This window comes from Coffea arabica, chromosome 8e (assembly GCF_036785885.1).
Source record: "Coffea arabica cultivar ET-39 chromosome 8e, Coffea Arabica ET-39 HiFi, whole genome shotgun sequence".
NCBI classification, from domain to species: Eukaryota; Viridiplantae; Streptophyta; class Magnoliopsida; order Gentianales; family Rubiaceae; genus Coffea; species Coffea arabica.
Window position 1 is genome coordinate 2,549,402 of NC_092324.1, and position 27,102 is coordinate 2,576,503.

Below are 27,102 nucleotides of genomic sequence, written 5' to 3' on the forward strand. Positions count from 1 at the left end.
ATTCTAAACCCCCCCAGTTTCACCATCATTCGGCTCCGCTTTTTCTTCCTCCCAACTCCCAAGTCCCATCTTTCTTTATTTCTTTTACTATTTCATTTTCTCTCTTTTTTTTTTTCCTCTTCTTGACTCCCTCCTTCTCAGTCACTACTGAGTAGGGGTTTCTTACTTTCTTGGAACTTAGATTCCTCCATTAGTTCATCATTGATTCATTTTCCCCCTCTTTAGATTTGATTCTTCTTCGATCCCCATTAATCCCAGAACCAAAAACCAAAAACCGAAAAAAAAAACCCAAAAAAAGAAAAATTTGAAATAAAAAATCCAAAGCCCACAAAAAAATGGATTCCCAAGATTCCTCCGCAGCACCGTCCCACCACCCCCAATCTTTCCACCACCTCCAACAACACCACCATCACCACCATCAACCGCCACCTCCTTCCTCCATTTTAGTATCCCAGCACCAACCCAACTCCTACCCTCTTCAATCCAACCCCACCGCTAATAGTAACAGTATTATGCAGCAACAGCAGCAGAACCCCCCGCGATTCCCGTTTAACTCGTCGATGGTGAGTTCGTCCGGGCCCGGGCCCGGGCCGAAGCCGTTTTCAGACTATGTAGATGGTGGTGGGCAGTCGTCGCCGACCACTGGCGGTGGTACTGGGCCTGGGGGTGGGTTTAACATTGAACCTGCTAAGAAGAAGAGAGGTAGGCCGAGGAAGTATTCGCCTGATGGGGCTGGTAGTAGCATTGCTCTGGGGCTTTCGCCCACCCCTGTTACTCCGATTTCCTCCGCCTCTGTCGTGGGCCTCGCGGATTCTGGTGGCGGCGGCGGTGGCGGGACCCTTTCATCTGAGACTCCGGCTAAGAAGCACCGTGGCCGTCCCCCTGGCTCTGGAAAGAGACAGCTTGATGCTTTAGGTGATTTTTTAATTACCCCTCTTCATATTTACTCTGATCATTGGACTAAACCTCTTATAGTTATGATGATAGTTGTAGTTCTGAGCTTCTTCTGTTTATTTCTTGCTAAAAGTTACATTTTTAGAGTATAATGGAGTAAAATTATGATTGTGGGGTTGGTATTGTGGTTGGCAGGAGCTGCAGGAGTTGGGTTTACGCCGCATGTTATTACAGTGAAAGCTGGCGAGGTAAATCGTGAATGCGGTTCCTTCAAGTGTAATTTGTCTGGGAGCTGTGTAATTTGGCTTATTGATTAGTCTGTCTTTGTTTGTGATTTTTTGCATTGAATTTGAGAAGAAAGTATATTGATCACTTTTAAGGAAATAGAAATATTGATACCTTTTTATTGTCTTTGGCTCATCTGTTTTATATAAAGCTCAATTAAGGAAATAGAAAAGTTATCTTAAGTGAGTGTATAACTTAAAAATCGATTTCCTAAGTTGAACTGAGCCTTGCTGTCAAATGCAAATCGAGGCGAAGTTTTGTTGGAAGCCCTGGAAACGATCACGCCATTGACTAATAAATGTGCTAGAAATGCTAATGAGCTGTTTCCTTATATTTACGGAAGGTGGTATACAATATGTAAATTAGCGCATGGTCCTATTGCCTGGAGTGCTAGCGTCCTAAATGACGTTTTTATGCACAAAATCTATTAAAGATGAAATATTATTTCTCACCTACTGGACACTCTATATTGGTTCTGCATTTCAAAGATTTATGCATATGATGTTTTAAACTAAACTTTGATCATCCTACATCACAATATCAATTGATTGAACTTTTCTGTTTCCTACATCACAATATTAATTTTGAGGGTTGAATTGGATTTGCATTACATGTTTCCTAGTTGCAACCTGTGCCTTTAGGAAATGAATTTTTCAGTATGTTTAAAGAGCCCCAAAGTAGTGATGGTGTAATCCTATTCCAGTTGATATCAATTTAATGAGATTCAAGCTACATCTCTACAGAGACATTGACCGTGTAGAGGCAAAGCTTTTGTTCTTCAATTCCTATTACCTATGTTTCTGTGTGCACACTACATTGTCAGCAGAATTAGGAGGGGAACAAAACGTGCGCCATCTATGTGGAAAATATTTTACACACCTTGAAAATTATTTAAAATACTTAAAAGTTGTACATCTTACTAATGTGACCTGAAACTATCTCTGGCATACTTATGAACACGGTTTTTGGCAACATGAAGTTTGGTATAATAATTAATGCAAAATTTGTCTTTTTGTTTTCAGTTCTCAAGGAAAACATGGTTTTCCTTGTACTTGCCTGTAAAATTGGTTCGCCGAATCTCATTGTTCTTGTTATTTATTGCTTCATAATTGCTAATATCCAACTTGACTAAAGAACTTTGAACGCCTTATGCTTCTTAAACATAATTATCAAAATCTCGAGGAGACACTTTTGCGATTTATTCCTGCTTAAGTTTCTTCCATATCAACTTGTATTTTTAAATGAGTTTATCGTAGTAATGGTTTATTTTCAATATATGTCGAAATTTATTTATCTTTTGTTGATTTTAATTGTGTCTTGCAGGATATAGCATCGAAGATCATGGCTTTTTCACAGCAAGGGCCACGTACTGTTTGTATCCTATCTGCAAATGGTGCCATCTGCAATGTGACCCTTAGACAACCAGCAATGTCTGGTGGCACTGTGACATATGAGGTGAGTGTGTTAATCAATTTCTAGGCTCCCATGATAACATGTTTTACTGCTGTGCATGTACCTTTGTGGCTGGATGCATGTACAGAAGGTCATAATTGCGCCAACTGTTGTGATTGGGCTATTATCAGTTTCTAATTTGTGGACAATGGAGTCTATTTTAGCAGGTTGTTGACATTATGATGCAAATTCATAGTTGATATTATTCCTATCTACCAAGAATAAGTGCAGCTTTTTATGTAGTTTTCTTTATTGTTGTAGTATGGGTTCCCCAGTGTTATTGTACATAGTATGCTTATGAAGTTTCGAGCTTTACCACTTGTTCTCCATTACAGTGTTTTCTTTTCTGTTTTGTACTGATTTTCTTGTGTTTATAGAGGTGGGATGTAGAGTCCTCGAGTATCATGGGTTTGATGGTCCTTTTACTGTGAGAGGCCTTTGTTTATACTTGAACTTGGCTTTTGATGTCAGACTCAAGTATCAAGAGAGAAAAATGAGGAAATTTCTCAATTTTAGAGTTTATTACATGAATTACTGCAGTCCTTGGAGATGCCAACCTTTTGTTTTTTGACTTCTCAGAAAGTACATGGAACTTAACTATCGTGGAGTTGATATTCAAAGCTTGCTCTTATTCTAATTTTTGTAAGCTTGACCTTTACTCATATAGTACCAAACTCTTTTTGTTGTTCCCACCCTGAAATAGTTGGTCTAATATACTTGCCCTATATGCTGTCTTTATTATCACACAAGTCCTACATCTTCATTCCCTTTCCATGTCTTTTTGTTGGTATTTTGGGGTTGAATATGTAAAGGTGTTGATGGCTAGAGATTCTGTTAGCCAATTTTGGCAACCCTGATATGCATTGATCAGCTTTGCCCAGATAACCCAGCTTGCTTGTTTTCAGCTTGAGCTATTGGTTATGGAATTCTCTTTTGCTCATACATCGTTTCTTGTAGTCTTTGTTTTTGGGTTGATCAGGTCATGCTTTTCGCGAAAGTATATCTTAGGACAAAAGATAGAAAGTAACGATCATCAAGCACTTGGCCTTGGTTCTAAGTAGACCCCTCTTCACCCACTCCCTTAAAAGCGTTAAAAAGGTATAAGTTGGTGCCTTTTCGGTGACAAGTTGGTGTACTTTTGGCTTTCTCTCCCTAGTGTGGCCCATGATCTATTCCAGCATGTTGGTGCTGCATCCTCTGCTTCTTTTCCGTCTTGCCCAAAAGCACACTTCATTTGGGGATGATTTTTTCCTGTAAAATAAACATGGTCTGCATTACATGATCCTTCATATATGAAATTTTACATGTGCGAGTTTTTACAGATTTTTGATGAATTGCCTGGAACAATCTCATACTACTCTTGTTACTTCTGAAATATTATTCGCTAGTTATATCAGATACTTATAGAGTTTGAGACTTCTGCTGTTTACAAGTCTTGCTATTTTGTAGTGGTCCAGTGTTTTCTGCCAATTCAAGTCCTTGCCTTGTGTTTAAGTCTTGTTTGATAAGGGGGTAGGTAGTTTTGTTTGATAAAAGCAAAGTAGTGATAATGATCTGGTAAATTTCTGATCAGTTGGCTCCAGATTACATGATGATATGCCATGTGTTGCACTAACCCTCTTTCTATCATCCTGTTCCTTGCCTTTCCTTTGTGTAATACAAGTGAAGCTTGTTAATCTACTTGGGTAATTTTCATTTGGGGGCTTGTGGTGAAGTGGTGACACTTATATGCCACTCAAGTTGGCAGCTAGTGTTACGTGACTTAATACCTTCTTGTGAGTTACCCTTATCTTCAATAAAATGGCAAGTCTTAGAGATTTGCTCACTTTGTTTCTGAAATTGTTCACTTCAAATTATTGAGAAAGTTACAACACCAAATGCCACTCGGAGCCCAAATACAATGGTGCAATGCCAAGCATATGCAAATAGGCTTGAAATTGGCAAAAACTTGTATTACTGTAGAGGTGTGATATACATGGGAATAGTTGGGACATGTTCAAGCATGTAATTTAAGTCAACTTCCTGAGGGAAAAAAGAGGGAGCTTTATGGAGAATTGTCGTTTCTTTGTTCAGGGAAAAAGCATTCCTATTTGCATGGCTGATGCTACACGCGTGCGTGTGCACACACGCCCCAACTCAAAACATTTTTTTTTGGCATCAGTTTGAATTTTTTCAACAAGTTTTATGTGGAGGTTGGTTTAAACTGAAGGCACATGAGTTTTGAATTGTATGCAATTTTAGGGAGGTGAAGTGGAGATACTTGTTTTACCCTTATTGAAGTGTCAAAATGAGTCTTTGCATCATTGTCACCATGGCGTGAGGTGTATGATAGTCTATATAAGCAGGAATAAAGCTGCATAGGTTAGCTCTTTCAGGAAATTCTCAGCTGTTTTCCATTTCAGAAGGATGTTGAACTCATATTTTCTGCAATGTGAGATTCCTTTGTTTTAGCATGGATATTATGGGTTTGATACACATACACTAGAACATCCCATTAGCAAGCACGAATAAAACTGAATTTCGTAGACCTTACAAGGCTGTAGGCCATTCCCTGCTTCTGTTTTCATAGTGTTGCTCAAGTCTTAGAGCATCTTACCCTAACTTGTTAACATGGCTAGTCTTTGTTTTTTAATGCTGAGCTATAAGTAAAACTTATATTGATTACAGAGTTATGAGTCTGTATACTGAAGCAGTATTATTCCTTGTCACAGAAGTTTCTGAGGAAAAATTGCAGTTTCTTTACATATGCAATATCTCAGTTTGTTTTCCACATTTCAACTCACCAGATATGGTAAACTGGTGTTTTTGACATGTCCTATTGCAGTTCTTCCCATTGTATTATGTCTCTTCAAATACGTTAGAATGTCAAAGTCGTGAAATTAAGGAACCAGATACTTGAAACTTAAAAACAGAGAACAGAATTGGTCAGAAACATGCATGAGTATACCTGTAATAGTGCCTTATGTTGATCTTCTTGACTCTGTTATTCTGCTTCAGTGTTGTTTGAGTGTATATGTTAGAGGTGGACCCTGGAGGAGATGTGACTTAATGTACTCTCAGTTAGGTTTATGGTGTACTGGTGCTAGGTAACATGTTGTAAGAGTGTATGTATTACAGCCAAATTGCTACCATAATGACTACCAAAGGTATCTTTGCATCATTTTTCTTTCTTTTTTTTCCCCCTACCAGAGCCAGTAAAGCTTGTTCTTCTCCCTGGTGTATGTGTGGACTACACTTGTGATAGTCTGGGGTGCCTGGGTAAGCAAAGCTGAAAAAATGATTGCCAGTCATAAGTGGGAAAAACCTCTTCATGTAGTCAATTGATGACTAGTTTGCTGCTTATCTTGTTTTTGTCCTTCTCTATGTTTGGCATTTTTCTTTAATTGATTGAACTTGTATGCCTTGTTTAGTTTGAGATTTTATCATTGTTTTTTGACCTATTATTTCATATTCATGGACTGTGCTGCTTCATTTACAGGGTCGATTTGAGATTATCTCATTATCAGGTTCCTTCTTGCTATCTGAAAATAATGGTAGCCGCAGTAGAACTGGAGGTTTGAGCGTGTCCTTGGCAGGGTCAGACGGCAGAGTCTTGGGTGGTGGAGTTGCAGGAATGCTTATGGCTGCTACACCTGTACAGGTACTGTTTTATTCTTCTTTCTGTCAGTGATACGTGTCTGTGTAGTGCTGGCTGTACCATCTGTTTGCCTCTTCCAGGTGGTTGTTGGTAGCTTCATTGCAGATGGGAAAAAGCCAAAAGGCTCAACTGTTGCACCAGCCCCAGGCATGTTGAGTTTTGGTAATCCAGTTATAGGAGCCAGTCCTCCCTCCCAGGGTGCATCCAGTGATTCATCAGACGACAATGGTAGTCCGCTTAATCGTAGCTCAGGGCCTTACAATAATGCCCAAACAATCCAAAACATTCCAATGTACACAAACATGGGCTGGCCAAACTCCACTGTCAAGATGCATCCAAATTGACATCATGTTTCTTGGGCTCTTGACTTGTTTAGTTGATGCGCCAAGGTTAGAGATTGACTAAAATGCTAACAGGCAGATTATAGGGCTTTTGTTTCCTTTTCCTAGACTTCTCCTCTTCCCCAACCTTTCATAGTCTTTCATTTTTTTGTTCTGTCCATGTTTAGTTTGCTCCTGTCAGAGATCTGGATATGGCTGGCCAGCCGAGGCATAATTTATTTGCCACCCCTGTTCTCAGAATGTGTTGGTTTTCTGCCATGATATTTAATTTCTGTTAACCTAACTGGCTTATTTGTAAGCTTTTGGGTTTTGCCTTTAGGAATTATTATTAGGTGTATACTGTTTAAAGATTTTCTTCATTCAGATGATTTCTTCGACTAAATGGAGAAAAAAAAAAGTTCCAACTATTGTTTTGCAACCAAAAAAAAAAAACAAAAAAATTGATACATTGCACTGTTTTTCACTTTGTCATTGCAGTGATAATGGCACCCAATGAAGCTGTTTCAGCTTTTACTGTACCACTAATTTAGTAACTAGCTCAAATGTTGATCTGTTGCGCATTGCATTGGCTGATTTTTTCTGCATATACTTTTTTTTTTTGTCACTTCAGAAGCCCCCTTTTCTTTGTCGCTTTTGGCTTAATAGCCATCATGACATTATGGCATCTACATGGAGAAATCAACATCAAAAGTCATCAGCAGTTGTGTGCTACATCTCTATCAAATGCAGGTTAATGTATGTCACATCTCTTTTGCATGTGGATGATGGATCAATCAAAACGCCACAGGACTGAATTATTAGGCAATGGTTTTGAGGGGTGACAATAAAGTGTAGTGGGATTGGATTCATTAAAATTTAGAATTTGACTATAGAAACTGAAGCAGGCTGGGAAAAGGTTCTATTTTTCTGTGTGTGGGTGAATTTTTGTTTGGCTAGTCAGTGCCTAGAATCCAATTGAAACCTGGAATGGAATCAAGCCAAATAATCCCATATGCATTGCATCAAAAAAGTGCTACAATATTTTTTTTTTTTTTTTAAATTATTCTAAATAATCTCCTATCCAAACACACTTGTAAGTGGAACTAAATTACTCAAGAGGGAGTGCATGAAGTTGATGGATTATACATTTAAACTAAGGAAGTATAACTAATCATGGCCATCTTAGGGCGTCGTTGCTCGGTTAAAGGAACTAATTTGTTCTGAAAATTCATCTCACCTAATACAATAATAATCTTGACGACTCTACAAATTCTAAGTGAAAAGTGGGCGTAAAGGGAAAGGAAAGCCGCATTTTGCAAATATTTCTTTATCCAGAAACTCTAAACTCATCTCAACTAATACATTGTATTCATTTGCTTAGTCAATTAAATGGACTTCTTACTTAGTTTTATAAACAGCCAACTAGTAGGGTACATTTGTTAAAAAACTCCAAACATTAAACAATGATGCATTGAAACAGGACCTAATTTCGTTGCAAAGAATTACCTTAAAAATTTTTACTCAGTAAGCAATGGTGATATTTGATTTCTTTTATCATTTAATTTGTTTTGTAAATCAAATAGGGGTAGTATAGACTATTCCTTAGACTTTTTGTATTTACATCACCATTTGTTACCAAAACATACCTTTTAGAGGAGGTTACTGTAATTTTTCAAACCTCAAGAGAGGTGGCTACAATTTCAGAAATTATCCATTAATATTTGTTGAGAAATAAAATAACTGCTATCCCATTGAATATATTGTTCATCCGATCAAATAATGTCAAAGTCTGTTATTGTAAATATTTCCCACATCGATTTTCCAATATTTCTTTTACCACTATATCAATAGATACAAAAAAAAATTGCCCCTAAGCCGAGCTCATCACTGGGAGCTTCTAGCCCAGCGGGGCAATAATGTGATGGAATGATGATGGGCTTAGCCATTGGGAGTCAATAAGCCAGATTAAAAACTATCGACTGTATGTCGGATCAGGCTCAAGCTTAAACGATCAAGCCCACCATCATTCACTAAAAACATGTCTGATTTTGAATTTTTATTCGGACCATTTTTTTCCCCGACAAGAAAAAAGTTTGATCTGATTTTGGATTTTAATTAGGACTGTTTTTTCCCCAAGAAAAAGGGTTAACAAGAACATAAATCTAATCAAGATAATCTTATTTAGGTTCCCCCTTGCTGAATTACAGGGATCAACTTTTAATTTTTATTTCAGCTAGAAAAAATGTCAAAAAGGAAATAAAACCAATCAAGAAAATCTCAAGCTTAGAAACCAGTTTTGAGCACATATAAGCTCGATCACAAATTCATGGTGTGCAGAATTTTGTTGGCATATTCCTTCTTTCTTTTGAATTAAACCAAGTTGGTCATCTTAACCTCTTAAATGCATATATTACTCTGAATCTATGATTTGAAGGTTTTTATTTTTGCTTTTTATAAAACTTAAAGGCGGCAAACTAGCATCCCTCACAAGTCCAGGTACTTGTTTGATTTCATTAATTTGGAGGTTAGGGTGTCATTATAGGTATACTTTTGATATCCTTAACCAATAGGAAACATATTTCCAACTTTTACAACATATTTAGCATGGACAGGCTTTTTTAATTTTAATTTACTAATTTTCAGCATAAGGAAAACTTCATGCCTTACAAGGTAGAAAGTGGAAAGTGAGAACTTGGGAGTCAAATCAATGATCTCTCGATCATTGGCTAATGTCTCTACTAGTTAGGCCACTCTTTTAGTATTCTAAGTTTTTTTTTTCCTGTCGTTCCTTGTTCTTTCAAAAATTTTCATGTATCAATGTATTTCTAAATCCATTTTTATCACACATATCTTCTCAAAAAGATTATGCAAATGATTCAGTAAATTACCCGGCAAAACTGTCACAGCATTTGATTATATTAATTTCCATTGTGGGTCATTGCTTGCGAATTCTTTTTATTTTATTCACAGCCTTTGAGAGATGCAGGTTGCAGATGAATCTAGAGTTTACTTTTCTTATTAATTCTTAGTAATCAAAAGCGCGCGCGCACACACATATATATATATATATATATAATTTCAAAACAATGACCCATAATTTTTAAAAAAAAGGGTAAACCGGATCAATTGAAAAATCAGACAAATTTTCAGTTGAATCACCAGGTTAAATGGGTTTGTTCGGATTTGACCGGATCAATTTTTTGTTCAATTAAACTAGAGACCGGACCTTGGCCCGGTCTAATGCCTGGGTCATTGGAACGGCCGATTCAATTGTTAGGTCAGGCTAGATTTAATAACTATGAATTACAGACGAATCTAGAGTGTACTTTTCTTATTAATTATGAGTAATCAACGAGTATGATATGGACAGAACCATAGCATAACTCCAAATCGGTTGGCCAGTCCCTTAAAGAAACGGTTGGTTGCGATGTCTCCCTTGAAATTTATTTTATAGATTTAAGTAGGCCGTTCTGTTAATTAGGCGAACATTAAGAATGAAAAATGGTTCTACCGGTTTAAAAAGATGCTTGAGTCCAAGATTAATGCTGATCTTAACAAGGACAAGATGGATGATAATTTTTCTATTTTGTGCTTAAAACATAAATAAAATTAAATGTAGGTCATCATTGTTAGTTAAGCATTTTGTAGTGCATATATAGCAATAGAATGTGGTCATTCATTCTTGCCTAATTATTTGACAAATATAAATTTTCAGCGTACTTTTGGCTCTAGATTGATGATGAGGTTTTGTTCTAATTGTCAAGGTTGAAATAGTAAGAGTTAGAAGTAGTAGGTTCTAAGTCTCACAAAATATGAGTTTCTTTTAATTACTCGTTAGTTTTCATCTCAGTAATTGTGGTAATTAGTCATGTTATTGAATCATAGTCCGTATTTATTGACTTTACAATTATGAATTAATTGTAATCATATTAAAAAAGAAAAGAAAAGAGAAGGAGCTAGACTAGCTTCGAGCTCGTATATGGACATGATAAAGAAAAGCTCGTGAATGACTTGACATGCACGTATGAACAGAGGAGCAACTAAATTTGCTCCAAACTGTCAATTTTGGACTCGTAAAGCCAAAACTTCCTCATTTCAGCTTTTTTGCTAGAATTGTTCGTAGATTTATAGTTAAGAACCTTAGCTTTAAACCCAAGATTAGAACAAGACGAAAATGAAAGTATGGTGTAGATTCATTGATTGCTTTTCAAGTGTTACTTTATGCTTCTGCAAGAACAAGAAAATCAACAAATATTCACAATAAAAAGTTGATTATTCTCATTTCAGAGCTCAAAATTTAAAATGTGACTTGATATTGATCTAATCTCTTGAATAATGTAAAATAAGTTAGGATATGAAGATAATTGCAGCTTTCAGTTTTAGACACACATGAAATATGCGTTACTACTATCAAGGATTTGGATTTAGAAACATCTATTTTTCAGGAATTTATTCAAAAAATAAAGAAAGAAAGAAAGACACACTCAACTCAAATCATACATCGAGTAGACCTTTGTCTAGTAATGTTAAAATCTCAAAAATTAAAGATTCTGAGTTCAAATTCTCTGTGACTCTTCCGTTTCCTAAATTTCACTCGTACCAAACTAAAAGAAAAAAGAAAACCCTCAAATCACACGAACATGGCATGAAAATAGGGCTGAGAGAGTCAGAAGAAAACGCGGTGAGGTTAGGGATGGCAATGGGGGCGGGTGCCCGGGCTCTCGGGGCGGGGGTTGGGGCGGGGGGTGGGGCGGGGGCGGGAGGGAATTTTTTCCCCCCGCTTAGAAACGGGGTGGGGGGCGGGGGAGTATACCCCCGCCCCATCCCCCGCCCCGCCACCCGCAAAAAAAAAAAAAAAAAAAAAAAATATATATATATATATATATATATATATATATATATATATATATATAAATAAATATATATAATATGTAAGTTAATTAGTTATAAACTTATGATAATGATATTATTAGTTAGATGTATTATTTAATGTATATTAGTTTATGTAATATAATTGATATTATCAATTATATGAATAATTATACATGTCTACTAATAAAATTTATTAATTAGTTATACTAAATTTACTAATACATTTATACTAAATTTCTAATTACACTTAATAGAATAACACTTTTTTCTCAAAAAAAAGTACAAACACAATAATGAATTAGTGATTGCATTTGTACTAAAAGTGAAAACTTGATTATTTTAATTATATTTATTTTATCATATTGGATTGTATTCAAATAACTTCTGTTTGATTGTTTTTATGAGTTTCAATTGTAAAATTACAATGAATAATAATTTGGTGATGTGTTGATATTTTAGTACTTGATTATTTATTAAAATTTAATTATAATAAAATTATATAATAAAATTTTATTAACCCCGCGGGGGCACCCGCGGGGGAAGCGGGGCAAGGCGGGGCGGGGGGAGCAGGAGGCGGGGGACGGGGCGGGGGACGGGGGGAACTAATAGGCAACGGGGCGGGGCGGGGGACCCCAACCCCGCCCCCCGCCCCTCACCCCCCAACCCCGCCCCCCGCCCCTAGGTGAGGTAGTGCCACAGCCGGCACTTATTTAACGTCAACTCTAAACAAAGCCGCGTAGTTACTTAGTAGAGAGGATGTATACTTACCGACATCGAATGCGTAATTTGTGTTCTTTCTACAAAGAGATTACTTAGTAATTTTGACCCTTGAGACAACTACGGATACTTACAACTACCCTTCTCTTCTAAGAAGAGTAGAGAATTCTATTAATCCATTGACAATTCTATTTGGATGGTTTTTTTTTTTTTGGAGTAATTTTAGAAAATTTATATTGAAAATGTTAGGAAATTGGCTTAATTTCTTTTAGACAGATTTCTTGTTTTGTATGGAAGTAACTAGTTTTCTAATTGGTTTTAGTTACTTGAAGTAGTAGCCAAGGAATTTTCTATTTTATTTAGGATTAAAAGTTATTTTCTATTCTGTACAAGTTTAGCAATTAAAATTGATTTCCTATTGTTATTTGGGTTTTGGCCAAATAATGTTATTTATAAATAGGTGGGTTGACAAACTACACAAAAGATACAAGAAGAGTATAATTTGTAGAAGAAACCAGGACAATTGGACCAATTTCTTTTGCTTTGGTGAAGGTTTGTTAGCATGGCACCCTCAATCATTACATAATATTGGTCTCTACCAGATTTTAGAATGGGGGTACAAACTTTAACAATACTTTGGGTGTTATTTTATGAAGCTCAAAAAAATTAATCAGCTAAATAAAAAAGGGAAAAAAAAATTCGAGAAAGCTACAAACAAGCTGATGCATCAAGAAGACAAGAGAAAAATGCCAGATAGAAAAATGACAGATGAAACTAACCTATGTATTTCAGTTGCAATAAGCAGTGGAGGAACCAAATTCAAGTGTAGGTGGGTAATTGCCCCATCTCAACTCTGAAGAATTTTTCATTTTATCCTATAATTGCACCCCTTATAATTTCTGAAAGTTTCCATGTTCCTTTACTTTGCCCCCCTAATGTTCTTGATGTTTAAAATTAACACTTAGTTTATAAATGATGGAATGAAGCCAAGTACTAGTTGAAAATCTAGGGAATTTTAGGAATTTTAAAACTTTTGGTACTTGAAAATGAATGTAAAGATTTTGTAGTCTACTGTACAAAAAATTATTGTCATTTAGTTTTTTTTTAAAATAAAATTTAGGCAATTGTCATACTGGTTATTAAACCATGTTGAAATATGTCAAAATTAACGTTTTACCCTATGAGTTAGTACCTTTCAGTTTGACTTGAAAGAAACGAAATTATGATGAGATTTGGCCATTTGGCTCCAAGTAAGTCATTTGTCTAACCGGCCAAGTCCCAATGCCAGTAGCCTAACACCGACTCCTTTTCATTGCGGAACAACCTGACAGTACCAATTTGTAGTTGGCCTCTGATTTTCATAAGCCAGTCAAAATACTTCTGTATCTTCCAAAAGAGCATTGAGAAAATTAAAATTTGTATTCCTCCGAAATTTTCTGAAAAATTAAACATAAAATCCTTAAATGCGACACATATAAATTTTTTTTCTCAATTAATCCCATTGCTTAATTCTGAGATGGAGCTGCGATGAATCCACGGCCTAAAATTAAGTTTCGACTTGTCAAACTTAAACACTGTAATCTATCTGTACATACACAATTATACAACATAATCAAAGAAAATAATAACTTCTCAATATGTTACTTTCCAAAAAAATACATTTTTCAATTATCTTTCCGCTTCACACTTCAAAAAATAGTAATCCAAACGGGCTTTCTTTCCTGTCAATCACCATGTACACTAATATAAGAGTAACAAATTTCGAAACAAGTGAACACCTTTGATATGACAGGATGAGAGGATTTAAATTTCACCTATCCATGTAGTTGATGTTTAACCAGAAATCCCTACTTCATATTGGCTATGTGTTTTCTATCCTGTTCTGTCACATTTTTTGCTGTTTAATTCTCCAACCATAATTTTTTTTTTAGCTGAATTCTCAAAAGTGTCATTCACATGTTGGCAAGTCATGTAAAATACTCATATATATATAAAGGGATCCCTATTTTCCACTATATTTGTTTCTTTCGCATTTCTCGAATAAACTTTGAGACTTGAAGCTGGTAGAACTGTAGAAGTGTGCAACCAGGTGCAAGCTCATAACGCGTATCAATCCCAACACACAACTGGCACGTATTGTTTGAAATCAATGACCTTATCAAGAATAGTTGCTATTATGTCTCAATCAATAAGAAAGACGAAAGAAAAAAAAAGAAACGTCATTTGAACTTATGATAAGCTTTCAAAAAAAGTGATTAGATTCATAATTGCGTAAAAAAAAGATGTTATTTCCAAGCTCATCCTGTAAATTTATATATATATATATATATATATATATATATATATATATATATATATATATATATATATATATATGTATATATAAAGAAAAAAGGACCTACCAAAGACTCAAAAAGAAAAGAAAAGAAAAGTTTTCGCTGTCAGTATAAATTTTGAGTCACTCAATAATGCTCACAAATATATTAAATTCTTCTTCAGGAGTTAAAAATTTGTAACTATAGTACAAACCCCAATTGCATCCTCTAGTACCCCTGAAAATTAAGAAGTTGGTGGAGGTTCATTTTCACCAAGCAATTTCTTTTCAGTGCATGAAAGTGGAAGCCCACATGGCTAAAGTTTCCTGGAACAACACGTCCATATGTGCTTGGTTGAGATAAACCTATCACACTCCCGGTCAATCATCACACGCTCTCTACTCGTCCAGATCTATCCGCCAATTTGACCTCTTCTGCCACATTCCAAATTTTATTTTTTTTCCCTTGTCACGAAAATAATTTGATAGAAAGATCCCACATCTGATTTTATTTTTTTGGGTTCCAAAATTGTGGATACATTGAGCTAGCATCAGTTTCCTGTTGGTTAAATTAATCCCCTATTGACTTCTTACTTCTTAAATTCTATCCTTCCCGTACTAGAAAAAAAAAACAGTTTTCTGCCCTGATTCCCAAATTTTTTTTGCACTAATAATTAAACTTGCACCATCATGCATTAGATTCTTGTTCACCAAAGTCCTTACCACTTAATTACTTACAGTTTATGTGAAAAAGTGACTATAAACATCATATATGTGGGAAAAATACATGTAGCTGTACATACTTTAAGATAGGAGGCTATACAAGAATTGATTTTCAACTTTTTATTTATCCCAACGGCTCCTTTATGCCTGCAGGACTATAAATAGGGAAACATGGAATTTATGCTTCTTGCTTGTTGTATATGTACAGCTTCATTAGCCGTTGGCTGGCCACTTCAACTACATCAATCCAAATGACCCTTTCTCCTTAAATCTCCTATAGCATCTAAGAACCTTCCACAACGCTCCAAAACAAGCAAGCCATAGCCAACATACTTAAAGTCAAAGACCGTCGATAGCCAAACTCCCATATAGATTCTCCTCTATATAGCCCCAAGAGTTTCCTATAGGCTCGCTAGAAGCTTTCACACACATATTCTTAGAAGAAAGCTCGTTATGGACTGCATAATTTTTCCAGTTGCAATATTGAGAAAGTGTTATTCGGGCTCACGACTTGGCTACCGGCAGCTGACGGATGATGTCTTTGGCAAGTCTGATGATCCGGTGACCGTCGTGGTTGGGAAGGAGAAGAGGGAATTTTTGGTTGAGCCTTTTGTATTAGAAGAAAGCCCTTTCAGGGTTCTGATTGATATGGTGAAGAAGGAAAATATGGGAGGAGTGGTGTACATGAAGGGAGCTAAAAGAGTGATATTTGTGGATGTTGATGCAATTTTGTTTGAGCATATGTTGTGGCTGATGCAAAATGATTGTTCTTCCTTCTTTCAACTTAACCTCAAAGAGATTATTGACTTCTATGCACAAGAGAATTGATTAGGGGCTCAGTATACAAGCTAGTCATGAAGGTACGCAATAGATAAGGAGTCCATTTGGATTAAAGATCATTTGAATTTTTTTTCGTATTATTTATTATAACACTCATCTAATGTAATATATGTGAGATAAAAAAGTACCTTACAAATGTGTTTGTGAATAATAAGAAATTTTTTTCATTGTATGTATATGTTGATTATGAATCTAAAGAATATGCTTCTTAGCTAGTCCTTCACCTTTTGGCCTTTCCAATTGTTGAATATTCTTCTAATCTTGATTTTGTGTTATTTTCACAGGGGGAAGATTGGCCTATATATTAAGACTGATGTTTTAGATGTGATGTCCATGGCATTGGCTTGATCACAGGGGGCCTGCAAAGGAGCAAGGGAAAGCTATCTAATTCTGAAAATTTGTGTTTCCATCCGGCAACTTTCTTTAACCATTAGTGTTTGTATATAATTTCAGTCTCACACATGGGGTTCGACCAAAAGTAAAGAAGAAAAGTGAAAGTTCTCATATATGTACTTGATGTTGGTGGCGGATAATTAATTGTTGCTCTTTCTGTTTGAGGGAAGATAACATGATATATACTTGAATATTGATATTTATTACAATTGAAGTTTCCTCTTAATTTCTCTATGCTGTTCACGTGATTTAACATCGAGTAGTCATGCAAATTCATGTGGCAGATTGACATTTTCTGCAACATAATAACACTTTTCATTATTGTGGGTCAAGGACAAGTGCTATTGGGAAATTTGGTTTATTTTCATGAGTAATTTAAGAGCATCTAAAATTATCTCCACGGTATGAAAGTAAAAAAAAAATTTCCATTCTTCCATTTCCTCCGATGTTGACTACAATTTTGATCATAGCAAACGTTAGATCACTTATTCGACAAGACAAAGATCTTTATTAAACTTAGCTATTCATAAAAATGGATGAATTTCTTGATGAATATAAGTGTACAGAAACAATAGATTGTGTCCCATTTTTGGGAGATAACAATTGGAGACCGCCTTTGATTTAAATTACGAGTTAAGAAATCAGAAAGAAAGGGGAAAAAAATCAGAAAGAATTAAGGGGTGTGGGGTGTTTGGTAAATGGAAATGAGGGGCAGAAAATGATATCAAAGTTAACAATACTTGTAACCTATTGTTTGGTAATCATTATGGGAAACATTTAATAGGATTGAAAGTTCATGGTATTCTCCACTTATACTTTGAATTTCAAATTAATTAACTTTTAATGGAATAAAATCCATTCCGCCCCTAAACCAAGCATACAAGGGTGAATGATCAATCACTATAGTCGATTCAATGGTTAAGAGAGAGTTTTTGAAAAAAAATTTTCACTTGTTAGTTCAGAATTCGAATATTGTATTTTACAGTTGGAGTGGAAGAGTGCGAAGAGAGATGGGAGGGCTCGGAAGAAAAGGGTGAATTGTCAAATTGCATACTAGGTTTATGATTACGACAAAGAGGGTGGCATTCCCCTGAATCAAACGTGGGCATATCATCCTGTATTTCCCTATAAAAAGAGTTTGCTTTGTAGTTCAGTTTCGTACATGAGTTTGTCATGAAATTGAAATTAGTTCATAACTTTGTCTTTCGTATTGCAAAGGTCAAATGAACTCCCAATAGAGGAGTTGGCCACCATTAAGCCTTTAAAGCTTGGTGGTCTAATTGCCACAAGTGTGGTTCTCTAAATCCAGACGGGTGTGTAGTTAATCTGTCTGGTTCAATGGTGATTGAGTTCCCGTCGGCCCCCTCATAGGCTCAGTTGGGTCCCCCCTAAAATAGGATAGAGTAGATGTAGAAGTAGATGTAGAATAGACTATTACCGAGCGTCGAAAAAAAAAAGTATTGCAAAGGTCAAATGACGTAACTAATGCTAAATAGATGTAGTAAAATTTATGCTTCAATTTAAGAGACAAATACTTTATTGTAGAATCATTTTTTTGAAAGAAGTCTTTTGTCTGAACTACGCAACTCATACTTGTAGTATTAAGTTTTGTTTCCTTTTTTTTAATTTAATCTTTATGATCGAGTATTGATTAAAAAAAAAGTAAAAAGAAAGAATTGAGCACTTTTGCACTGGCTTGTTGCTTATTCTACATAATTTTTATTTTAAATGTTTTGGTTCCCTGTAAAAATTAGAATTTTAGAACTGGAACATTTTATATCAAGCCACATTTCCACGGGCTACTATTTTATTCACGGCAATTTCAATTGACTATATATAAAATGAAAATCTGATAATGTTAGTGACCAAAACAACTGACTAAGTCTCTCCTAACTTTTTCATCTCGCTGGCTTTTTTGTTTGTTTAAATGCATTAAGCCCCACAAAAGTTTGGCAGGGTTTGGGGTTTCCGGCCTAATGTAATGTTCCTTTTGTTGTATTTTCCCTACTTTACTAATGGCTAGCACTAACAATTTTGTGAAAATGCGTAAATGCCCACAAATTGACAATTAGTGGAAACAATACCAAAAAAGAAGATACAAACTTTTTTTCTTTTTTGAGAAAATTTACCTAAAAGTTGGATCCAACCACTTTAAAAAAAGTCACATACCCTTGGAATTTAAGGTAAATGTAAGAACAAAATAATTTTGCGTGCGAACTGTGTAAGAATAAAGTCATTCCATGTAGAAAAAAATTTTAATTTAATAACTATTGTAAAAGAATATTATGTAATTTTAACAACAAAACATTTTCTTTCACAATTTTCAAATGTCAACAACATGTATACGAGATATTTTACCATATTTGCATCTCACATCTGCTTATTTTGTTCAAAATTTGAGGAGGAATATCTGAACTATGGCAAGATGTCGAATTTACTGAAGTTTGCGATATGTTCCTTTTTTATTTAAAAATACAAGTGGAATACTTTCTGAATTTAGTTCTTTATTTTTCAAAAAGAAAAAGAAAAGATTTACCAATGAAAATAAGTGATACGACAAATTCAGGCAACAAAGAGAAGAATGGAGAAAAAAAAAAAGAAGACATAAGGACAAAATTGAAACTTTCAACATCTTTCAACATACAAAACTGATGTGACTTAATAGAAAGGACAAAATGCAGAAAAAATAATGAGTAGAGAAAGTGCAAACACACCAAACGTTATGGAGATTTAGCGTATTTAACTCTTTGTTTCAAGCAAACAAACCTAACAATCAAAATGGGACAGTAAAATAGAACAGTATTATGGCTGCTTGAAGTCCATCATTTGCTAACCGGAATGGCACAGTTTGTGGGTTAAATTCACAACCTCTATAGGGCCTTAATAGCTTGCGATTCCGATGATGAGCTTCATAATTGTAACACAACATTTCTGTTTAACAACTTCGATAGGAGTAAAGCCCAGCTACAACAAATGTTTAAGTGCTGCAAAAATTGCCAAGGCCCAGAAGACAATAATTCAACTTTTGATTTGTATATTTTGGGTTGACCAATATCTAGATTTTGGTCTTGTTCAGTGCTTATATCCAACATCCAAATATTGTCTTGTCTACCTTAAATGGACTTGGCTTAAACCAGTGGATAATATATGGTCGGAGCATATATGCCTGCATTCTAATATTTAATTTTTTTTTAGAAATTTTACCAACGGATGCGTACGTAGACAACTGTCTGAATCGATATGGTTCACTGGATTCTTCTTAACCTCTTTAAGTCCCCTTTTCTCTAATACAGAGTAGAAGAAGGTATATAATAGAATCTATCGTGTTTTCAAAAAAAAAAGCAAAAAATCTCCACATAATATACTTGAAAATAGGAATTACATCAACAAAACCATGGTATGATATTTTTTTGCCACATAGAATTGATCTTATCTAGGATAACCAAATGCAAACTCAATATAAAGTTTGAAGGAATCGCATTTTGTCATGTATACCACTTTGCCAAACAGGGATTAGTAGTAGTAGTAGATATAATTAGAGACTATTTCTTGAATGGAGAAGGAGATTATGCTTTTGGCCTTCCCATGGTGGACGGTTTTGTTGGTCATATGATTTGGGGTTGAGGTCGTAAATTTCCGGATGTTCTTCTACAAGTTGAGGTAAGAAAAATGGGAGAAAAGCCAGTTCTTGGTGCAATCGCTAGAGCTAATAAACATTTCAGTGTTTAAGAATGGTATGGTGTAACAACGCATGATGCAGATTTTGGCAATGTTGAAGAATGTTAAATCAGTTTTGTTCATGCATAACGTTGATTTGAACAATGCTGAACGTTCATAGAGGTCATATATGCGTTGGATCCAGTCATGGGGTTGATTACCCTCTTCTCTCTATCTTATCTCAAACTTTAGCAGATTTCGTCAATAGAAAGATGATCTCAGGGCTGACGAAAAATCCACAGAGTTTAAGGCCTTTGGTTTTGCAAATTTGGGTGAGCAAGACTCTATATTGCACATCGAATCCAAATTACAAGGGGCAACAACCAATAGTGAAACAAAGGGCCTGTTATCATTTGTTTCTTGAACTAGCTATCTGTTTGGTGTCCTAACCAGAGGTTTTCTTCTTCAAATCTAGTTCAAAACCATCAAATCAGGTTGGTTCCTTCTTTTTTCCTTTGTCCAAATAAAATCAAAATCGTTCATGTTGCATAATCTTATCATCTCATGAACCTTTCACTTTGCAGTAATGGGGCTCTTCTAATTCAATAATACTATGTGCTTTTCATGACATCTCACACATACATTGCTGGCAGGAATATGAGTTAAGCCAATCTCTTTCTTTGTCTACCTAAGCTGTACCTGATATGTTTAATTAATGCAAAGTTGATGTAATTTGCCTCTTTCAAAACTACTACTACATAAATGTTAGGTCCACCTTTATTTTCTTAACCTGAACAGACAAAATTGTAGCATCACCTGAGAAACTTGTGGTCAACTCTTTGACTTCTCCAGCCAACAGCAAATCTATAGCAAAACGACTAGTATATGATTCCATCAACTGCTATTCTATTTCCACAACTATCAGTTTGTAACAAGTGTGCAAGATTGTGGTCGAAATTGAATTGCACCTCCCTGTCGATTTACAAATGACAAAGAACAAAAGTTTGTATATTAATTCGTACATATAAATCAAGTGTATATTGGTCCACATCTCTATTTCCAACCGTGAGGTTGAAAGTGACACGCTAATTTGAGGTTTTAATTATTCAAATATCACTATAAAATGCCCCAATTAGCAGTCCCATAGAGACTAGATGTGGCCAAATTCTTCCACTGTACATTTATGTACGTAAATATGCCTAAAACAAAGTCAATTCGGAATTTTAAAATCCAAGTCTTCCAGCAATAATTCATCTATCATCAGTTATCAAGGACAAAGAACAAGAAATTCAAAGATTCTTGCTGATTTGTTCTTAAAATATGTCTGTAACGCAAGCAAACAATAATTAGTTGCGACTTAGCCCCGCTCGCGGGTTAATTATGCAAACCATGTTTCTCGACGAAATATGCTTTGTGCAAGATGTTGAAGTAATTATGCTTTGGGATTTGCTAATAGAAAATAGAAAAAAGTAGAAGAAATTTAATGGGAGCTCATTAGTACGGTAGGGGGCGGTATGCTGGTGTTATACGTGCAATAATTGCTTGCCTAGCTAGTTAAGCTTGTATGGATGCTAGACTGATGGTTAATATATTTGTTGTACTAAACAAGATCCAGTTTCTCCCTTAAATCTTGTAAAACCAGGTTGGCAGCTAAAATCACGGTATAGCTGCAAAAGTCTCAAATCAAGTTATTTTATGTAGCCCATAGGTGTCGATCGAGGGGTCTGGCAAAAGAAGAGGGCATACATATAGATTCTGCCCTGGTCATTTTTAGCGATCTATACCTATTTCAACACCACCCCGCAAAGAGATCTTTGTCTAGGTGCTCTGACATCAAGTTACTTGTGTGCTTCAAACGGATTCAGTATACTTGTTCTTGCAGGCAATAGCTGGAAATCTGGTATGGTTGTTTCAGCTATTTTACCCTTGTCCATGCACGTCTAAGGGTTCCGGCCTCAACCGTTGAAGTTGCCAAACAAAATACTTTACATTTTGCAGGTTGGTTTTATCATATTTCACGCTTCATTCTTTCAATCTCAGACAAAAAATAAGGCATGTTAACATGTCTGTAACTCAGATTAGGTTGTATTATGGTGTAATGAGCAAAAATGTACAGTAATTGAGTCCATAAAATCGTACTTTACATAGTTGGTGAAAAGAAAATAAAGCAACATTCGAATATAAAATATCCAAAGCAACCATGTCTCTATCATCTTTCTATGTCACATGCGATAAGTTTGTTAATTAGTCTACAAACGGACCTAAGGATGATCTCACTATAACATTAGTATGAACGTCCATAATCAAGCATATTTGTCCAGGGATATGCTTTTAGTTAATGAATCTAAATTGATTCCAGAAGAAAATGTGTCTGATGAAAGTGCAGTAAGGATCTCACCAATTGCAAAACAAAATGGCCATTTTCTTTCAAATCAGTAGCACCTTGGTATTGCATCTCAAGTGGGGAATAAAGGGAGTTGATATTGCATCTACGTAGCATAGGTCCGTTGTTTATTCAAAATCTTCTTGATGAAGAAGAATGCTGGAATATAAAATACTTCTATTGAAAAAGGCGGTATTAGGCTGGAGAATTTCAACAGTTTATCAAGAATTAACATATAGGGTATTGGTTCATGCCATTCAGTAGATCAGACATGTCTAATATGAATCTGCAGTATTGAAGGTATTAGGCTGGAGAATTTCAAGAGTTTATGAAGAATTAATGACATATAGGGTATTGGTTCATGCCAATCAGTAGATCAGACATGCCTAATATGAATCTGCAGTGTTGCAGTTCTGCCGATGTCAGATAAATGTAGCCCCTTAACAAAAGCTAATCGAGTCTTGTTTGAGAAGAAATTCAAGCTACTAGAAAACCAAATGCATTGGGTGGATGCATCAACAGTCCAAAGAAACCAATAGTTCCTAAATTAATCGAACATTTCCTAATGAAACCGAACGACAAAATGGACCTGCAAATTAAACTGCTCATCCTTTGAGCCAATGAGATGTAATCTGTCGCAGTAGACTAATTATACAAAATCAAAACAAATTCATACTGCCTTTCAAACTGATGAAGAAACTTCAATATCTAAAGAAAACCCTTGCATATGTTAATACAAGGATTATTGCTACTTTGTTAGAGTTAGGGGTGTATAGGGACTTGCATACCGATACAACCTATAGAAGAACATGGTATTGGATACTAATATGCAAAACGGTATGAAACTGTGATAAACTGTACACTGGTCAGAAAACTATCTAAATCATGGACAAAATCAAAAAGGAGAACGATAGCTATAGGAGTGGATGCTATATTATATTTCTTGTGTCCTATCAAGTATCAACTAACTGTTCAAAAACCAAGTAACATTTATTGAAAAGTTGGATAGAAAGCATCATGTTCTCATGATCATAATCACAATTTAACACTAAAAAAACTTGCGAGCTTCTGCAACTTTGATTCTTTCAAGTGTGGCAAGGTTGCATGCATGGTGGACTTAGAACAAGAGTACTGGCACAGTAATCTGCTTCCCCAACTAAATGAAGAATTGCGATCTTTGTGGCAGGAAAGTTGTTGAGATGAAGCAATTTCCCTATGTATGTCTTTGCTTTTAGTGTGGAACCAGGTGGACATTGACCAAGGATGCCGAGGGTAGAGTTTTTGGTGGCCAATTAGGCCTTGCTGACTATGTCTACGTTCTATTGTATGTTTCAAGTCTCTAATATTGACCAGCAATAGAAAACTCAATACAAATGTCTTGAGATATATAGGTGTTAACTCTTATCAGAAAGAAGCCAAATGAAAATGGACTACTATTAATTGAATATTTTTACATCCTGTATTGATGGAGGGGAAGATGACTAATTTCTTGAAATGTCTCTCAAACATTTTGATGGACAACTTCCCATGGTTTCAGTTCAGATTTACATTTTCCAGAACATTTAGCTGAGAAAAGGGGAGAGAGAGGGAGAAAATTATACGTTTTTCAGTAAAAGGACGGTTGGATCAATTTCCCAGAAGAAGTAGATCAAGAAATTCAGCAAAAACATTAATGTTGCTCGTCTTAGAAAAACCATATGTAGTACAACTCATCCAACAAAAGGAATCCTTCAGACAACACCTTAATCATTTCTTAGTATACTTATCATCCCTTGAAAGCAATGCTGTCCAAGACAGGTTTATTTCTCCAATCCCACTAGATTTAGTCCTGAAACCCATCCGTAGTTTGAATTGATTAACTTAAAAGTCTTAAATACCAGAAAAGGAGAAGAAAAAAAAATGTGAAACTACAATACTTTTGGCATATCGTGCATTAAATCAACCAAAAACAAATAAAAAAAATAAAAGAGTAAAGAAAGAAATGCGGTAAGCTCGAAAAAAAAAACAAGAAAAGCATGTACATATAGATAAACTTAACATTAATAAGTAGGCAACTGTTAAACAAGGGGAAAATCCACATCTGATTCTCAAACCATTTCTTATAAAAAGAGCTTGATAAAATAAAAAAAAAAAACAGTGAGAGGACTATTTCCAGGAACTAGTGTTACAAAAACCCCCGCATAAGAAAGGAAAGAAGAAGAAAAACCCCTTACAACCCAAGGTAAGAGAAGAAAGAGGAGAAGAAGGATGATCATATTTGATCAAAATACAATGATTTAATTAATTTCCTGACCTTTTCATCATCATTCACCAATCCTGTTTCTCCTCCAATCCAATCCAATCAGCCCACCAAAACCACAGAATTTCCTTTTCTATCACTTGACCTTCCGTATCTGAGCTTGAGTAGTTAACTAAAATGGAGGTCGAACAGCTGTGTTTCCGGTCCATCCATCAACTGGCAAATTAGGCATATTGAGAGGCAAATTGAAGAATGGAAGCCCAGAAGAGGGGTCCGGAAAAGCATGACTACTAACCCCTCCTCCTCCACCTCCACCACCACCACCACCTGCAGCAGCAACAGAACCAGCTTGAGACACTGGCGGTTGAATCTGCAGTTGCTCATCTTCATCCAAAGGCAACCTCTCATAAGCAACATTAGTAAACGACGCCGCGATAACGATAACCGGCCCAGCAGCCGTCAACTCTCCCACCACACTCCCACCAACAACCTGGCCTTGCCCGCCAGCCAAGAATATAGTCAAGCTCGTGGCGCCCGGTGGTGCAGGTGGAGGCAAAAAGGATCCCGAAAGCGATAGAATCTCAAACCTCCCATGCAGGGTTACTATAGCACCAGCTGCAGCTGGCTGTCGAAGACTAACATTTGTGACTGTTCCACTCCCACTTAGTATGCAGATCCCACGTTGTCTCCGACGAGCATAAGACGAAACACAGTCAAAAATATCACAGCCATTGCCGACTTCAAGAATATGTGCTCTCAAAGTATTGGCACTTTCCCTGGTTATAATCACTGGTGGTCTGGGCTTGTTCTTGGATCCCGGGGGTCGTCCTCGAGGCCTTCGAGCTACGATATCCCCGGGACCCCCGGAATTTGCCCCTATAAGGTCGAGCTGATGGGATGCATCTGCATCTTGGTGATCATCACTGGGAAAATCATCTTCATCCTCTAGTGTTCTTTGAGTATTATGCTGGAGATGCAAGTCTGAAGGGCGGTGGTGGAGCTGCGGCTGTGGCTGCTGGTGGTGGTGGATGAAACGAGAAGCCGTGCCTAAATCTAAACCGGCCATGGTTTACAAGATCATCAAAAAAGAAATACTAACACAAAGCACGAACAACAGAAAACAAGGGAAAAAGTAAAAAAATATCAAAGTGGAAAATTTTAAAGAAAGGGTGTACTGTTTTTTTTTTCCCCTCTTTTTGTGGTAGTATATTTTATGGAGTGGGAGGGAAAAGATAAGGCAATAAAAAAAAAAGAATAGAAAAAGAGCTCCGGAACTCGAACCCTAGATTTGAATAGAGATTAGAAAACAACTGCGGAAGATTTTGAGTGCAGAGAAAGGGAAGGGAAGAAGGAGAGGAAGAGCAAGAGAGAGAGAGAGAAGGGACGGGATGGGACGGGAGGGGGACAAGGACTCGATACCAAGTCATTTCTCTCGCCCCAAAAGCTTAAATATAGACTTAAAATATTGTCGAAGTTGAAAAATATTTCTTTACTCTAATGCCACTGCTACCATATAATTTGTCTTGAGAAAGAAAGCTTTAAAGTGAGGTAAAACTATATATAACGGTAAATTCTATAGAAGGTTAAGCTAACTTAACGCTATTAAGCCTTATTGGATTGAAACTTTTTAGAATTTGTATGATAGCGGTGTGATGCAGGTGAGATAAAAAAATAATTTACTAATAATGAGTGTGTTTGGATAGGAGATTACTTGGAATAATTACTGTAGCACTTTTTGTGATGTGATGTATGCGAGATAAAAAGATAACTGAGAAGATAAAAAAGTGCGTTGAAAATTGTATTTGTAATGTAAGCAAATATTTTTTAAAAAAAATTTTCCGAAAAACTCACAAGATTTTTGGGGGGTTTTAGAAGACTCACAAGAGAATAGGATTGGAGGTAAAATTATGTAGTTAACCCCATTGTTAATCCAAAACAAGTTTCATGTAGCGCGCGTGGGGTAAGACAAATTAAGGCACTTAGTGTTTTAGAAAATGGGATCCTTGTGGTAACAGCTTGTAAAGAAGATTTTTTGTTAAAGCTAGCTAATTAGCTATGGTAGGATTCGGATTAATTATTTAAAGAATATAATAGCTTTTGTTAACCCTATTTTATATTGAAATGAAGGAATGCTTATTGGCATAAATAATTGTTTTACTATTGGATTCTGTTAGAAAAATTTAATTCACGACTTTAAACTATGAATTTACGAGAAAATTAATAAAGTAAAACCAAGGATTGCAGCATTGTAATGATAAACTAATTAGCGATATAATATGCTGCATTAGTTAGATTTCAATATTAGGGGAGAGAGGGGGAGCAATAAAGTACATGATATATTAATTTTTATCACTTGCCACAGTGAAAAGAAATGGT

At 35.8% G+C, this 27,102-nt stretch overlaps 2 protein-coding genes and 1 non-coding gene across 3 annotated transcripts; 2 read left to right on the forward strand and 1 right to left on the reverse strand.

Annotated features, from left to right (window-relative positions):
* Positions 1-21: 21 nt before the first annotated feature.
* Positions 22-6,892, forward strand: LOC113706910 (AT-hook motif nuclear-localized protein 10-like). The gene is made up of 5 exons (XM_072061587.1): positions 22-915; positions 1,090-1,142; positions 2,503-2,634; positions 6,110-6,271; positions 6,349-6,892. Exons 1-5 carry the CDS (start codon positions 336-338, stop codon positions 6,610-6,612), a joined length of 1,191 nt encoding a protein of 396 aa, XP_071917688.1. The 5' UTR covers positions 22-335; the 3' UTR covers positions 6,613-6,892.
* Positions 6,893-15,312: 8,420 nt separating this feature from the next.
* LOC113706608 (uncharacterized) lies at positions 15,313-16,677 on the forward strand. The gene is made up of 2 exons (XR_011819778.1): positions 15,313-16,074; positions 16,339-16,677. It is a non-coding gene; the product is annotated as an uncharacterized protein (transcript).
* A 7,828-nt stretch (positions 16,678-24,505) lies between these two features.
* Positions 24,506-26,154, reverse strand: LOC140012509 (AT-hook motif nuclear-localized protein 23-like). Its single transcript, XM_072060613.1, has one exon. It carries the CDS (start codon positions 25,790-25,792, stop codon positions 24,899-24,901), a length of 894 nt encoding a protein of 297 aa, XP_071916714.1. The 5' UTR covers positions 25,793-26,154; the 3' UTR covers positions 24,506-24,898.
* Between the last annotated feature and the right edge of the window lie 948 nt (positions 26,155-27,102).